This window comes from Salmo salar, chromosome 09 (assembly GCF_965601325.2).
Source record: "Salmo salar chromosome 09, fSalSal1, whole genome shotgun sequence".
NCBI classification, from domain to species: Eukaryota; Metazoa; Chordata; class Actinopteri; order Salmoniformes; family Salmonidae; genus Salmo; species Salmo salar.
In genome coordinates this window covers 126,779,128-126,795,848 of record NC_138299.1, presented here as the reverse complement: position 1 = coordinate 126,795,848, position 16,721 = coordinate 126,779,128, and the positions used below count along the sequence as shown (strand labels likewise).

General features: G+C 40.1%; 1 protein-coding gene across 1 annotated transcript; it reads left to right on the top strand.

Moving 5' to 3' along the window:
- Positions 1-743: 743 nt before the first annotated feature.
- LOC106612616 (homeobox protein otx5-A) lies at positions 744-5,469 on the top strand. Its single transcript, XM_014213951.3, has 3 exons — positions 744-1,494; positions 2,657-2,808; positions 2,978-5,469. The coding sequence occupies exons 1-3, from the start codon at positions 1,398-1,400 to the stop codon at positions 3,608-3,610; spliced, it is 882 nt and encodes a 293-aa protein (XP_014069426.1). The 5' UTR covers positions 744-1,397; the 3' UTR covers positions 3,611-5,469.
- Positions 5,470-16,721: the final 11,252 nt, after the last annotated feature.

The following is a 16,721-nucleotide window of genomic DNA, read 5'->3' as shown; positions in this document are numbered from 1 at the left end:
CTTCCATCCCTTGAATTTCCACACTCAGACTACATCGCCCAATTGCTCTCCCCAAACAAGACAATAGATTCGATACGGATGTACTCTTCTGATGGCTATCGCGCTTTCCCTGACAGTGCAGCACTAACGGTCCTCTACGTCTCCAGGAAAATGACTTCAACAGAGTTGCTAGCTTGTCCTTTTGTCTTTAACAATTCAAAACGGACTCTTATAACACACCAAACGTATAGGCTACTCAGAAGTGATGAGTGGCCCATCTATTTCATTTCACAAATTAACTTTCATGAATGAATGTAACATTTGATGTTTTGGTTAAGTGGATTGGTAGGCTATGCAGTTACTGTACGTTTTAATTCAAAATTGTTATACCAATGTTTCCCCTTTTAACTCGAATAAAGGAGATTTGAAAAAGAACAGTGTAACTCAGTTTGTCTCGCCAGTGTTCAATTAGGTTTGTGTCCACCTGTTGTTCCTTATCCTACACATATCAAACTGTTGTTTCATTTGACTGGATGATTGTGCATGGTGTGCGGTGAAAAGAAAGACATAATCAAATCCAATAAAGTGCAAAGTGTGTTTCACGACATGGAGAGAGAGAGAGAGAGAGAGAGAGAGAGAGAGAGAGAGAGAGAGAGAGAGAGAGAGAGAGAGAGAGAGAGAGAGAGAGAGAGAGAGAAGAGAGAGGGAGGGGTCAGAGTCTACTCAGCGCAAGAACTTCACTCTAATTAGCCAACTTCTTTCTTGGTTCGCTCAGTTCCGCGTTCTCACCCCAGCTTATCGTCACTCACGGGAAGCTAGACTAGATCCTCTTTGCTTCAACAGACAGGCTCGAGCTCAGTCCAGTGAACGCTAGATCTGACACGGGGAGAATAAGGAACCATACCTTCCCTTCTTGACGCCGATGCGCACTTCGAAAGCGCACGTCTTGGATTGAAAGGTTCATCACACTTAGAACTGTGATCATACCACTGGCTAGTGTGTTTAAGTGTTGGTTTCAGGCTACTTTGTAAGTGAAATTGAAAGAATACACCGGCACCACAATACCTATTGAATAGATGTGCTTTGAAAGAGCTTGATCAACAGGTGTGAAGGCAGCAGAACAAGGAGCATCGGCGCCCTGAACCTGCACTCTTTACCAGCGAGTGCTACTGTAGCCTCAAAAGTTGGCAAAATACTGCGAGAGGGTCAGAGACAAAAGAGGAAAACAAAACAAAAAGCCGATCGGCATTTATAAAGAAAAACAAGTGATAGAGAGAAAGAGAGAGAGGGAGGGACAGAGAGAGAGAGAGGAAGAGAGAGAGCGGGACAACCCTTGGAGAATAGCAGAAGACCCGGCCCCCGGACTGAGTGTAAGAGAGAGAGAGAGTGCGAGGGAGCGTTTTAAAGCCGGCACAGGCATGATGTCCTACATTAAGCAGCCTCATTACGCCGTGAACGGGTTAACTTTGTCTGGTCCTGGCATGGATCTACTACACTCTGCCGTCGGATACCCAAGTAAGTGATATTTGTAACTTTTTCATGTTTTAGAACTGTTTGTCTCAACAATTGCCTGAATTCCAAGCGGTACTGATAACATATCCATGAGCAACGAGTGCGTAAAGGGAACAGGACACAACAAGTACCCATTATGTTGTTTACGTTCTTATTGTTAGACTTATGACAGCGAATTGTGGATAATATACAGTCATACTACGGGCACCATGTCTTATTCTTAGCTGATGCCACATTTTGAGGGTCATCACTGAACTACATTGTTTCAAATGGAAATGCCTTATTGCGCACATACAACATACCATGTTTGTATTTTTAAAGATATGGTCAACGTCCATAGTAACTTGTTTCAAGGGCCTTGGAGTAAAATGACAGCTTTAAAATGAGATTACCTATATACTTCATGTGTATGTGGCAGCAAGTATTTGTATGAAAAAAATGCAGCAGTTTTTACAAATATTTTTGATTGATCCAGGGCCATGCGTTATGAACACCAGTCTAATTCACAACGACCTGTAATTCTAGATATTTTAGGTTCCTGTCAGTTGTGAAATCAAGGTTTATAGAGCTCTACCTTCATGTGAAAACATTCATGTTTTATCAAGAAACATTTCTTCCCTTTATCGAACGTATTTTATTTAGTGTTTGTTTATGTTTTATAAAGCCACAGTGTTTAGCTGAATTAATGTATATTGTGAAGAGATAGGAGAAAAAGATAGAACACTCGAACATTAAATAAAAAACATTTGTAATAAACGGAAATATATATATATATATATATATATCCTAAATATAGGCTAGAGACATATATTTATTTTCTATAACATTGGAAACAAAGCACTCATGAATATACAATACATGTTTTAATAGAGAACATCATATATGCCTCAGTATAAGTACTTATTAGTAACATTATATTACACGAATATACACGAATTCAGTTCTAAATGAGCCTAATGGAATTTAGACTATTATTTAACTTGGCCATTTGACAACATTTTTACACCAAACAAGTGATTGACAGTTCGTTCTTCCGTTCTATTTTTCTCATGTTCCATTTGAAAGCATTTTGACCAAGGGGGAAAAGGTTCACAAAACCAAATATATGATGAGTTAACGAAATATAATAAAAAATAACTTTTGTGTGTGTGTGTGTGTATTTTAGACATCCCCAGAAAGCAGCGTCGGGAAAGGACCACGTTTACGCGCGCGCAGTTAGACATCTTGGAGGCACTGTTTTCCAAAACGCGCTACCCCGACATCTTCATGAGGGAAGAAGTGGCCCTCAAGATCAACCTACCAGAGTCTCGTGTACAGGTAATAAACATGATATATATACTTTCAGGCATAAATGCCCACCAGAATTGGTCAAATGATCTTGCAAAAATGAAAGTGTGGGTCAATTGTCTATTTACAAAACTTCAGTGATTGTTTGGCCAGAATGGGAGCTGAGTTGTCTGAGAACTCACCATGTGCTCCTCCACAGGTATGGTTCAAGAACCGCCGTGCTAAATGCCGCCAGCAGGCGCAGCAGAGCACGGGCCAGTCTAAACCTCGTCCACCCAAGAAGAAGGCCTCTCCAGCCCGAGAGGCCAACTCTGAGGCCAGTGTCAACACCAATGGGTCCTACAGTCCAGTACCCCCTCCCCCTGGCACCGCCATCACCCCCAGCTCCAGCAGTGCCAACGCAACCGTGTCCATTTGGAGCCCTGCCTCCATCTCCCCGCTGCCAGACCCCCTGTCAGTCTCCACCACGCCCTGCATGCAGCGCTCCTCTGCCTACCCCATGACCTACACCCAGGCTCCGGCCTACACCCAGAGCTACGCAGGCTCGTCCTCCTACTTCACTGGCCTGGACTGCAGCTCCTACCTGTCCCCCATGCACTCACAGCTCTCCGCCACCGGGGGCGCCCTCAGCCCCATCACCTCCATGGGCGGGCACCTCGGCCAGTCCCCTGCCTCTCTGTCTTCACAGGGCTACACAGCCGCCTCGCTGGGCTTCGGGGCCGTCGACTGCCTGGACTACAAGGACCAAGCTGCCTCCTGGAAACTCAACTTCAACGCAGCTGACTGCCTGGACTACAAAGACCAGAACTCCTGGAAGTTCCAGGTCTTGTAGGGGGGCGGAGGTAAGGAAGGGACCAGCCAGGAGAAGCTCCCATTCCATTTAGTGTTAAAGACTTGGACACATAGATGGTCAACTAATCATTTCAGTCCATGAACTCAATGACTGAGAAAATGTCATTATTTCTGTGTTATGGAAAGCAATGTGGAAGCAGATCCAATGATGTTGGGCTTTGTGATTTTTGGGAAGGTGACAAGAAATGACTGACCACATCAATATTGTTAAATCAATGATATCCAATCAATACAGTATTATCAACGTGAGGATGCACAATCAATGGGACATTGAGGTAATAAAGTTAGTCATATACAAGTGATGACAAGCAAATCAACATGTAAAAAGATAATTGAGATACTAAAATTGAGAACTGATTTTAAAAAGGAATACATACCACACGATTGAAAGCAATACCTGTAGAATGAAACTGTATACATTTATAATTTGATGATTACATTTCGAAAAACAGCATAATTAACAAAGGTCCATTCTTGTATGCCATAATCAGGGTTTTGAGGACCAAATGAATAAAGATTTGCAATTTGAAGGCTGGATGAAGTATCAATTTGATGGAGAGAACGAACAATTGATCGAAAAATAATAAGAAAAGAAAAAAGGATATTAAATATTGGTTGCAATGGATCCCATTGGTCAGGTAGCTGATAGTCAACCCCAAGTTGATTTCTGAACAAGATCTGTCACTCCTTTAGTGGTCTTGTTGTGCTTAATGGTAACTGAGAATTAGAAAGGAAAAGTGGAATTCCACCCCCAAGATGGGTGGGCTGGCCTTGACTTTAGACCAACTTGGATTCAGTGGTTATTTTTGTCATTACTTCAGGACAAATGAAAGTTGTGTACATTGTAATGAAGAAAACGACCCTGCCTTGAATTTGATATTGAACAAACAGAGGGAGTTCCAGCAACAGGCGAAGCCTGACTCCAATGAGGACAATGTTGTTGTTTTCCCTCTGTCATTTGTTTTATGGTTTATTTTTGTTTTGAAGCTGCTTCTCATATTTGGTGAATTGAGAGATCCTGGAGCCAAACAGACACATAGACAGACACACAGACGTGCATGGGTTTCTCAATAAGCAAGAGGGGATGGGTAAAGCAAGGATAACCTTTGGTACTGCCAAGTAGAGACCGTAGACCATTGTTGCATCCTTTTACCCAGTAGCTTTGAAGAGAGGGGACCCTCGGCAGACAGTGTGTTAGAGTGAAGGGGGGTAAAGGAGGGGGGCTGGGTTAGGTTGATAGGGTTAGTAACAGACCTCTTGTCTTTGAGCACCAATCGTGGAATTAATCACATCTGGGCACAAGGCATTCTGGGATATGCAAGGATGACAAATGTGTAGCCTTTGCGTTTCTATCCAACTCTGTGTTTGTTGGGCGGGTGGGGGGAGGAGGGGGGGCTTTGATGATTACTTCACCAGTACTTAAATACTTCATTTCCCCTTAATGACTTAACTAACCCTGTTGCCGAATATACTATTACAATGAGATATTTGCAGGAGAGAAGACTCAACAGTAGAAAGGGAAGGGTCTGGCCATGACTGCGCTACCCTTGCACAGAAAGCATGGACCATCTCTCAGTTGTTACCTGTAAAGGAGCGAGGGGTACCATTTTGTGTTGATGTATCGTTTCACCTTTTTGTATTAGACTATAACATATTATGTTTCTTTAAATTTGTGAGTCCTTTGAAGTAAAATTGTGGTAATTTGTTTGAAGTTAATATGATCATTATTACTATAATTATTATTATTATTAATTCTAAAGCTATTATGAATATTGCTACGATTCTGTTTATGTTGTTTTTGTAAATATTAAACTTGACTTGAAAATGCAATCATGTCTGGTACCAACAATGTGTTACACAGACACACCACGCAAACTTCTAGAAGACTGGCAATTTCAATTGTCATTTTTTCTGTTTTCTGGTCTCTTCTTTTCTGAACACTGTTTTTCAAACTCAGGGGTTTATCCAATAAAGTTAGTGGTGATAGCATACAATGCTCTGTATACTTCCTGATCATCCACATTCATTATTTGCATTCTAATCAATTCTTTTTTTCCCTGATACGAATGACTCCCCCTCTTTAGTATTAGTATATCGGACATATCTCCTGTGTGTTTGCCCACCCCCCACTTCTACATGGGATAGCTATTGACTTTTAAGACATTAAACAACTGAAGAAAATCTATGTGGTCATTGTGTTTTGTGCTCACGTTCCAGTACCCTGAGCCTCACAACAGCCTAAAAGACAGTGGTTGATGGATACAGTACTACTAACAGGAGTAGTATAACCTTATTATCCAAGAGAAAAATTGCTTTGCAGCTAAGAAAATAACATTTAATCAAAGACCAGTATAGTCAAAGATTATCCCTATACAATGATTACATCTAGTTCATGTGCTGAAAAACTCATTCACCACAGATCAAATATGCAACATTCCTCTTTTAAAACTGCTACATAAATGCTTGCATAATAACCACGTGCATAAAAATGGGCCCAACAAAGTAATAAGACAATCCGATCAGTGTGCAATGAACAGCAGCAGTCCAACTTCATTGTACACTTTAGCGGCACTTAATCATCCAACCAATACGCATGAAGCAACTGCTATTATGCTATTAAGATCGCATGCCTCTCCTAGATCCCTTTCCCACATGTGTTATCCTGTTGTATCCCCGTATCCCTGCAAAGAGAGCAGGAAGTAAAGTATCTGTCGTACATACACAGAGTGGGATTGAAAAGTGACGTCTGGGGACACTTCTCTAATCCATGCAACCGTTTGAGAGGGGAGATGTTGAGAGGAGAAAGAACAGAGTGGATGCAAGTTATGAAGATTAGAAGTAGGCCTAAGTCTGTGGGGGCCCATTGATTAACCTCCTAAAACAGAGAGAGGTAGGGATTTGGATGGCTAACATATATTTCCATGTGTTTTATTAGTAAGTCAGCTATACCAGTGTGATAAAAAGTGCACAATAGGTTGTAAAAAGACCAGTGCATGTTAAAAAAAAGATCTGGGACCATATTCACAAAGCATCTCAGAGCAGGAGTGCTGATCTAGGATCAGGGTCCTTCCTGTCCATATAATCTTATTAATTATTATCCAAAAGACCAAACCAATCCTAGATGAGCCTAAATAAAACTTTGCATAACCATCTAGAAGACTAATTCTGTACCTGTTTTATGAGTCCATTGTGATATTTGTTGATTTGTATAAAAATAATACTTCCACACTATCAACTGAGTACGGCATTGACATATTTGGGTCAATGTTTGTTTTAGGACTGTAATGGCACAGCATCTCTGTTCAGATCTATGCATTTCAACATGATGTCCACAGAGGGAGTTACAAAGATTATATCATCTATGTAACTCCCTTTTATTTGTTTTCTTTTTTAAGGAACTCAGTCCGGCTTTCAACTTACTCTTGTAATAGTAGGATGCACAAGGTGCCATTTCAAAATAGGGAAGTGCATCATCAGTTTCCCTCTCGTCATGTCAGTTATTGTATACCTTATAGAGCTATTTATAACTTGTCAGAAATGTCCAGATCAACTAGCCCATGTCAGCTAAAAAATTCTTCGCCCATAGATATTGTTGTAATGTTAAAGTCACTCAAATATCATATGAACACACATAAGACATGGCAATATGTGTAGAATTGCAGAAAATAAGCTTTAAACCTGCAAAATGTTCTCTCCGCCAACAAGAAGGATGTGAACAGTTTGTGTCATGAACCGTGCTTATTCCCATAGAAATAGACATGAAGCGGGGGGGGGGGGGGGGGGGAGGGGGGGAATGATCCTCTGATTCAGAGAGGTGCGCTGCCTTTATCAACATCATCAGCGCCCAGTGAGCAGTTGTTGTTGGGGGCAACCTTTCAGTTACTGGTCCAATGCTGTTAACCGCTAGGTTACCCGCCGCCCGTATTCATTTATATGTCTATGGTCAGAGGGCAGAGAGATGATCGATAAAGAGAGAGACAAATAGGAGGGAGAGGAATAGAGAGAGGGATAAAGAGATATGAGAAATGAGAGACGAGGCAGGAGAGGAAAGAGAGATGAAAAGTAAGGAGAGGGATAAGAGATGAGAAAGAGGAGTAGAGCGATGGAGGAAACAGACGAGAGAATGAGAACCTCCCCCATGGTAATCCCTGGGAGCAGCATATGGACTAGTAAAGCACAGAGACAGAGTGGGACAGAGCAGGAGACAGATACACTTAGGACTTAAAAATATGATTCATTTCTTTGCCTCTAATCCCTGGCAAACAAGCTGGCCACCGGGCTGTTCTGTAAATACTGTAATCATCCTGCGGCCGGGCCAGCCCTACAGTCCAATTTCCTCTTAATCGATTCCTAATCCCAACAACCCAACAACCCACCCACCAGTCCACCCCGACATTCTGCACGAGGGGGGTGGGTGGTTTGTAAGGAATAAAAGTAAATGAAAAAGAAATCACATTTCCCAATTCTGTTCTGTCTGAGGCATAGTTTCACAGTGATGAATTGGCGTCACGTAAGAGTTGAGTTGGGGGGACCATTGTTTGTGAGAACATGATGGCATATAGGATGCTTGGGTTCTCTGGCTTTGGGTTCTAGACTACTCTCTGTGATAGGTTGGATGGAACTAGAAAGTGTGGGGGCAGGGGTGGTGGTGGAGGGGGGTGTGTGTGTGGGGGGGGTAAAGATAAATAAATAATTATGCTCTGTTCTGCTCAGAGGCATAGTTTCACAGAGATAAATTGGGGTCACATAAGAGTTGGGAGGGAGGAACATTGCGAGAACGCGGTGGCATGCTTGGGTTCTTTTGGTTCAAGACTGGGTTCTAGGCAGGGTTCTAGACTGATCTCAGGGATAGGTTGGATGGTTCTTTATCTACAATCGTTTGTCATTTATTGTTGGTTGAAACAACTGAGAGGTTATGTGAACAGAAAGGATCCAATCAAAGGATACGGGATACCACGTTTTGTTTGTGAATCAAGCTGATTAAAAGTCCATTTAAATTCTATAGGTGCAAAATTGATTTATTGAAAGGAGGAAAATCCAATGAATTTGTTCATCGCATGAAAGTGAAGTTTTAATCGTTTTTTTTTTCTACAAAATAAAGTCCAAAATAAGACTTAAAAGAGGAAGAAGACAGACACTGAGAAAGTTACATTTTGTAAATAAGAGAAGATGGAGAAAATTTGGCTGCCTTTGTTTTAAATACCATCTGTGATAATTTACAATCCCCAAAAGCCTGTATTCACTATGACATAAAGCCTAATCCTAATATGCAATTGGTTGTAAATTTACATCTAAATATGACCAACATTAACAAATAGCTTATGTCTATCCCTGTCAAGCTTTATTCACTGTACTTCTCTTCAATCAACCAAATGGCATCATGGAAGCCCATTTGAATCTTTAAATGGTGTCTAATTCTAATATTGGTTGTTTGATATGACAAGCCTGAAAATCTCTTTTTACTAATAAAACTGCAGCATGAATGTAATCATATCCTATCATTATCACTGTAATTACTGTTCATTCCATCATATTGCAGATTCAGTGCCTCTTCTTACATTGTGAAGATACACTTTATAAAGATGCTTTTAATGTTTGATTTCACTGTACGATTTTAATCATCTTATTTTTTTCATTTCTCCTCCCTCTTGTTTTTGTTTCTTTGTTAGTACTTTCATTTTGTGACGTGAAGCCCTTTGTTACTTGTATTAAGAAGTCCTACACTAATCAAGTTATTATTATTATTTTTGTGAAAATGTTCTGTGATTATTACTGTCATGATTCATCTAAAATAGAACTGTAACAGGAATGACCTCACTCCATAATTCGTTTAAAAGATAAGTACTGCATGCTCAATCCAACTTTATGTAGTAATAAGATCAGTATTATGGTTAGGTCTATCACTGGATCAACACTTGACTGACAATCATGTTATATACTTTTACTAAGTCAATACTGGGGCTTAAAGTTCAACACCTAGTTATAATCGAGACTAAAAGTCAGTGTTCGGATCCAAGATTATTGTTAATGTCTTGGACTGAGATTATTGTCCGGATTAAATTTGTTTATGAGAGAAGTCTGATTTTGGCGTCGTCAGGGTTGGAGGAGGGAGGGAAAGAGGGTCGGTCAGCCTTAGAATTAGGGTTAAATTGAAGTAGAACTAACTAGGGGATTGTGGTTCCTTCTCTGACTTGGAGAGAAGTCTCAAACAGGAGCACTAGGCCAACCTGTTCCGATGTCTGTCAGTAAACATGTCCACTATCATCCTTAGTCCCCCTCTCCCGTCCTGTCGCCGTGTCCTGTCCTGGCCCCCTGGCCTGTGTTCAAGTGTCCACATGTCCACACTTCTTCTCACCTCTCCATGCACTTTGTTATTTTTACTGATCTAATTTAGAGAATGTCCCAATCCTCTTAGTGTTTTGCCCCTTCAGCGCTTCGCTAAGTGAATTAGACAGGATTACAGTCTCTCTCTCTCTCTTCTTCCTCCTATCTCTCTCTCTTTCTCTCTTCTCTATGGTGTCGCTGTCTCTCCAGCCTTTCTTCCTCTCCATCTCCACGTGCATTATTCTCTTGACATCTTTCTCTCTCCTGGCAGGATTACTGTCCTTCTCTCTCCAGATGACAAATTGGTTCCAACATTACCCATGACAGCTGCCCTCGAAGCCCAGTGCATCCTGGGAAAAAGGATAATTAATGACATTTTGACCTGTAGTACATAAATGAGGGAAGAGAACGAGGCCTACACGTTGGAACAAGAGTGGAATACAAATTCATTTGGGAAAAAACATAAAGAAAACTAGAACACCTAAAAATTACAGTAAAATACTTTCCATCGCTATCATGTTTTCATACAGTATAGTGTTTTCTGGGTCTTCATGGCAAGGCTGGCCGTGTGCGACTTCTTCCAGTAGCCAGTCCCAGTCCTGCCAGGCCCTGCTGTGCCAGTCTCTCGCAGACTAATCTGGAGAGTCTGGCTCAGAAGAATTTACTAGGTTATAGTAACAAGTCCTAGTCCGTTTAGGATTTCTATCTCACCTAAATGATATGTCTGACAACATACTGCAGATAGTGACTTCTGTTATGAACCTGTCTATTGTTATAGATTTAGACTTCTGTTATGAACCTGTCTGTTGTTATAGATTTAGACTTCTGTTCTGAACCTGTCTGTTATTATAGACTTAGACTTCTGTTATGAACCTGTCTATTGTTATAGATTTAGACTTCTGTTATGAACCTGTCTATTGTTATAGATTTAGACTGCTGTTATGAACCTGTCTGTTGTTATAGATTTAGACTTCTGTTATGAACCTGTCTGTTATTATAGATTTAGACTTCTGTTATGAACCTGTCTGTTGTTATAGATTTAGACTTCTGTTATGAACCTGTCTGTTGTTGTAGATTTAGACTTCTGTTATGAACCTGTCTGTTTTTATAGATTTAGACTGCTGTTATGAACCTGTCTGTTATTATAGATTTAGACTTCTGTTATGAACCTGTCTGTTGTTATAGATTTAGACTTCTGTTATGAACCTGTCTGTTGTTATAGATTTAGACTTCTGTTCTGAACCTGTCTGTTGTTATAGATTTAGACTGCTGTTATGAACCTGTCTATTGTTATAGATTTAGACTGCTGTTATGAACCTGTCTGTTGTTATAGATTTAGACTGCTGTTATGAACCTGTCTATTGTTATAGATTTAGACTGCTGTTATGAACCTGTCTGTTGTTGGATTTAGACTTCTGTTATGAACCTGTCTATTGTTATAGATTTAGACTGCTGTTCTGAACCTGTCTGTTGTTATAGATTTAGACTGCTGTTATGAACCTGTCTGTTATTATAGATTTAGACTTCTGTTATGAACCTGTCTGTTGTTATAGATTTAGACTTCTGTTATGAACCTGTCTGTTGTTGTAGATTTAGACTTCTGTTATGAACCTGTCTGTTGTTATAGATTTAGACTGCTGTTATGAACCTGTCTGTTATTATAGATTTAGACTTCTGTTATGAACCTGTCTGTTGTTATAGATTTAGACTTCTGTTATGAACCTGTCTGTTGTTATAGATTTAGACTTCTGTTCTGAACCTGTCTGTTGTTATAGATTTAGACTGCTGTTATGAACCTGTCTATTGTTATAGATTTAGACTGCTGTTATGAACCTGTCTGTTGTTATAGATTTAGACTGCTGTTATGAACCTGTCTATTGTTATAGATTTAGACTGCTGTTATGAACCTGTCTGTTGTTGTAGATTTAGACTTCTGTTATGAACCTGTCTATTGTTTAGATTTAGACTGCTGTTCTGAACCTGTCTGTTGTTATAGATTTAGACTTCTGTTATGAACCTGTCTGTTATTATAGATTTAGACTGCTGTTATGAACCTGTCTGTTATTATAGATTTAGACTGCTGTTATGAACCTGTCTGTTATTATAGATTTAGACTGCTGTTATGAACCTGTCTGTTATTATAGATTTAGACTTCTGTTATGAACCTGTCTGTTATTATAGATTTAGACTTCGGTTATGAACCTGTCTGTTGTTATAGATTTAGACTGCTGTTATGAACCTGTCTGTTATTATAGATTTAGACTTCTGTTATGAACCTGTCTGTTGTTATAGATTTAGACTTCTGTTATGAACCTGTCTATTGTTATAGATTTAGACTGCTGTTATGAACCTGTCTGTTGTTATAGATTTAGACTTCTGTTATGAACCTGTCTGTTATTATAGATTTAGACTGCTGTTATGAACCTGTCTGTTGTTGTAGATTTAGACTTCTGTTATGAACCTGTCTGTTGTTATTGATTTAGACTTCTGTTATGAACCTGTCTGTTGTTATAGATTTAGACTTCTGTTCTGAACCTGTCTGTTGTTATAGATTTAGACTTCTGTTATGAACCTGTCTGTTATTATAGATTTAGACTGCTGTTATGAACCTGTCTGTTGTTATAGATTTAGACTGCTGTTATGAACCTGTCTATTGTTATAGATTTAGACTTCGGTTATGAACCTGTCTGTTGTTATAGATTTAGACTTCTGTTATGAACCTGTCTGTTGTTATAGATTTAGACTTCTGTTATGAACCTGTCTATTGTTATAGATTTAGACTGCTGTTATGAACCTGTCTATTGTTATAGATTTAGACTTCTGTTATGAACCTGTCTGTTATTATAGATTTAGACTTCTGTTATGAACCTGTCTATTGTTATAGATTTAGACTGCTGTTATGAACCTGTCTATTGTTATAGATTTAGACTTCTGTTATGAACCTGTCTGTTATTATAGATTTAGACTTCTGTTATGAACCTGTCTGTTATTATAGATTTAGACTGCTGTTATGAACCTGTCTGTTGTTATAGATTTAGACTGCTGTTATGAACCTGTCTATTGTTATAGATTTAGACTTCTGTTATGAACATGTCTGTTATTATAGATTTAGACTTCTGTTATGAACCTGTCTGTTGTTATAGATTTAGACTTCTGTTATGAACCTGTGGCTTTTTGTTCTCTCCCAATGCGTGTTGATATGGTATGTACTAGTGAATGCTGTTAAGAAGCAGCTACCACTGGACTGTTAGCATCACCGACCATCAATAACACGTCTCCAAACGTAATCTCCTGAGAGATGGAGGGAGGAATAGAGAGGGAGGGGAGAGAACAGTGCAACAAGCAGGTGAAGGGGACTACCCATATGGCTTGATAAACACAATGTTATACAATGAATACATGAGAGAGTGGTCAACAGAGGAACAGAACAGACAAGTAGAGACACAGTGGAGTGATCTCCAAAACAGTCAACCAATCATTTCACTGTGACCCCATTCCTGTGGGTCACATATCCTTCCTCCTCACTTATGTAGAAGACCATTATCTGTTATTATCTATCATCTGATAACAAATTATTGTTTGAACTGTAACAGAGGTCAACTGCATGACCACACACAAACTGCACTTTAACCAAAGTATGGACATGGAATTTAAGATGCTTGCTTTGTACAACCCCCCTTTTTACATTAAGCCCTCTACTGTAGACGGACTCTTATTTCTCTCCCCTTTGCCCCTCTTTCTTCTTAATGCCACTCTCTCTCTCTGTACCCTGTGAACCCCCCTTCCTCCCGCCACTTCTCCCTCACTTTCAGTAATTCCACCGCTCTCCCAGCATCCTAATCCAGAGCTGACCTCAATCCAGTGATGTAATGGGTCATGTGATGCTGGCATGGGGAACAGGGGAGGTAAAGTGGGGAAACATGTCTTAATCTGTGTTGCCGGGATGTGGTGACCAATCACAGGCGGCGAGGGGGGTTGTGAAGGGGTGTACATATTTCCATTAAGTTTCAAAATATCAGCGTGGACCTTTTGGAACTTCAAGTCAACATGTTTATTCATGATGACTCCAATGATTCCATGAGACTCAATGTGTCTGTTGATTATTGATAACAAGTGTCAGGGTTAGACAAACACGTACAGACACGGTATTCAGAACCAGGGCCCAGATTCACAAAACCTTTTTAAGACATTTCTTCTTAACTGCCATTTTCCCTTTAACTGTAGACTTAAGAAGAAAGTTAAGCAAAGTTGCTATTCCTCAAAAAGGTTCTTGGATATTTTCTAGCGCAATTTCTTGAAAATAAAGTTCTTGGAAATGTTGTTGATTCCAAGATAGCTAAACCCTTGTCTTAAACTCAGGGCAGTGAGAGAAAACAGCTCATGAAAGCAATTGAACATGTTTAATTCACTCAAACTTCACCTGAAAGTTTCAAAATTGAGTATTTTAAACCCAAGAACATGTTTTAGAACAGTAATCTTGGTGCGAAATATGCTAACATGATTGCCATTGCTAGCTAAATAGCTATATTGGTTGCCTAGCAACAAACATCTTAAGAAGATTCATAAGAAGATATTTGAGAAGTTCACAATAAAATCATTACATCTTAAGATATTGTTGAGGAATTGCACTTACAAACTATCTTATGAACTTTTTTTTCTTAAGAAGCTTCTTAAGTTTTTGTGTAGAAGTGTTTTGTGAATCCGGCCCCTGTTCTCCATTTATACAGCACTAGGAGAACAAAAATAATAATTTATGTGACAGACTCTTCACTAAGCATTACCCTACCCCATTACCTACATCAGTTTGTCCATCCTGTTGTGGATTTATTTCAACTACCGGAAAATGTTGGCAGAATACTAAGCTTGTCCTGTATAGGCCTATTGATCAGTTTCTACCACACGCCCAATCACAAATGGATAAATGTTCAATAATGACTTACTGGATACAATTGGCACTTAGAATGGCATGAGATTACTGACCAGTCAAGCCATTATAAAAAAAAAAGAAAAACAGTTGCCAATGAAATATAATTGGATGGAGAAAATTCAGGCTACAGTGGTGTTTGCACCTTAAACACATTCTCATGATATAAAACTAGTCACAAACGATGGGCTGTCAATTCTATTAGACCAATGATGGCCATGTACAGTGGGGGGAAAAGTATTTGATCACCTGCTGATTTTGTACGTTTGCCCACTGACAAAGAAATTATCAGTCTATAATTTTAATGGTAGGTTTATTTGAACAGTGAGAGACAAAAAGAAAATCCAGAAAAACGCATGTCAAAAATGTAATACATTGATTAGCATTTTAATGAGGGAAATAAGTATTTGACCCCCTCTCAATCAGAAAGATCTCTGGCTCCCAGGTGTCTTTTATACAGGTAACGAGCTGAGATTAGGAGCACACTCTTAAAGGGACTGCTCCTAACCACAGCTTGAAGCCTGTAAAAAAGACACCTGTCCACAGAAGCAATCAATCAATCAGATTCCAAACTCTCCACCATGGCCAAGACCAAAGAGCTCTCCAAGGATGTCAGGGACAAGATTGTAGACCTACACAAGGCTGGAATGGGCTACAAGACCATCGCCAAGCAGCTTGGTGAGAAGGTGACAACATTTGGTGCGATTATTCGCAAATGGAAGAAACACAAAAGAACTGTCAATATCCCTCGGACTGGGGCTCCATGCAAGATCTCACCTCGTGGGGTTGCAATGATCATGAGAACAGTGATGAATCAGCCCAGAACTACACGGGAGGATCTTGTCAATGATCTCAAGGCAGCTGGGACCATAGTCACCAAGAAAACAATTGGTAACACACTACGCCGTGAAGGACTGAAATCCTGCAGTGCCCGCAAGGTCCCCCTGCTCAAGAATACATATACATGCCCGTCTAAAGTTTGCCAATGAACATCTGAATGATTCAGAGGACAACTGGTGAAAGTGTTGTGGTCAGATGAGACCAAAATGGAGCTCTTTGGCATCAACTCAACTCGCCGTGTTTGGAGGAGGAGGAATGCTGCCTATGACCCCAAGAACACCATCTCCACCGTCAAACATGGAGGTGGAAACATTATGCTTTGGGGGTGTTTTTCTGCTAAGGGGACAGGACAACTTCACCACATCATTTGACGGGGCCATGTACTGTCAAATCTTGGGTGAGAACCTCCTTCCCTCAGCCAGGGTATTGAAAATGGGTCGTGGATGGGTATTCCAGCATGACAATGACCCAAAACACACGGCCAAGGCAACAAAGGAGTGGCTCAAGAAGAAGCACATTAAGGTCTGGAGTGGCCTAGCCAGTCTCCAGACCTTAATCCCATAGAAAATCTGTGGAGGGTGCTGAAGGTTCGAGTTGCCAAACGTCAGCCTCGAAACCTTAATGACTTGGAGAAGATCTGCAAAGAGGAGTGGGACAAAATCCCTCCTGAGATGTGTGCAAACCTGGTGGCCCACTACAAGAAACATCTGACCTCTGTGATTGCCAACAAGAGTTTTGCCACTAAGTCATGTATTGCAGAGGGGTCAAATACTTATTTCCCTCATTAAAATGCAAATCATTTTATACAATTTTTGACATGCGTTTTTCTGGATTTTTTGTTGTTATTCTGTCTCTCACTGTTCAAATAAACCTACCATTAAAATGATAGACTGATCATTTCTTTGTCAGTGGGCAAACGTACAAAATCAGCAGGGGATCAAATACTTTTTTCCCCCACTGTAGTATTTACAGTGCATTCGGAAAGTATTCAGACCCCTTGACT

Bases quoted from the DNA above. Each gene is read 5' to 3' on its own strand.
- LOC106612616 (XM_014213951.3), top strand. From the start codon at position 1,398: ATGATGTCCTACATTAAGCAGCCTCATTACGCCGTGAACGGGTTAACT. The intron at 1,495-2,656 runs GTAAGTGATATT...TGTGTATTTTAG, and splicing joins CTCTGCCGTCGGATACCCAA to ACATCCCCAGAAAGCAGCGT. The intron at 2,809-2,977 runs GTAATAAACATG...GCTCCTCCACAG, and splicing joins TACCAGAGTCTCGTGTACAG to GTATGGTTCAAGAACCGCCG.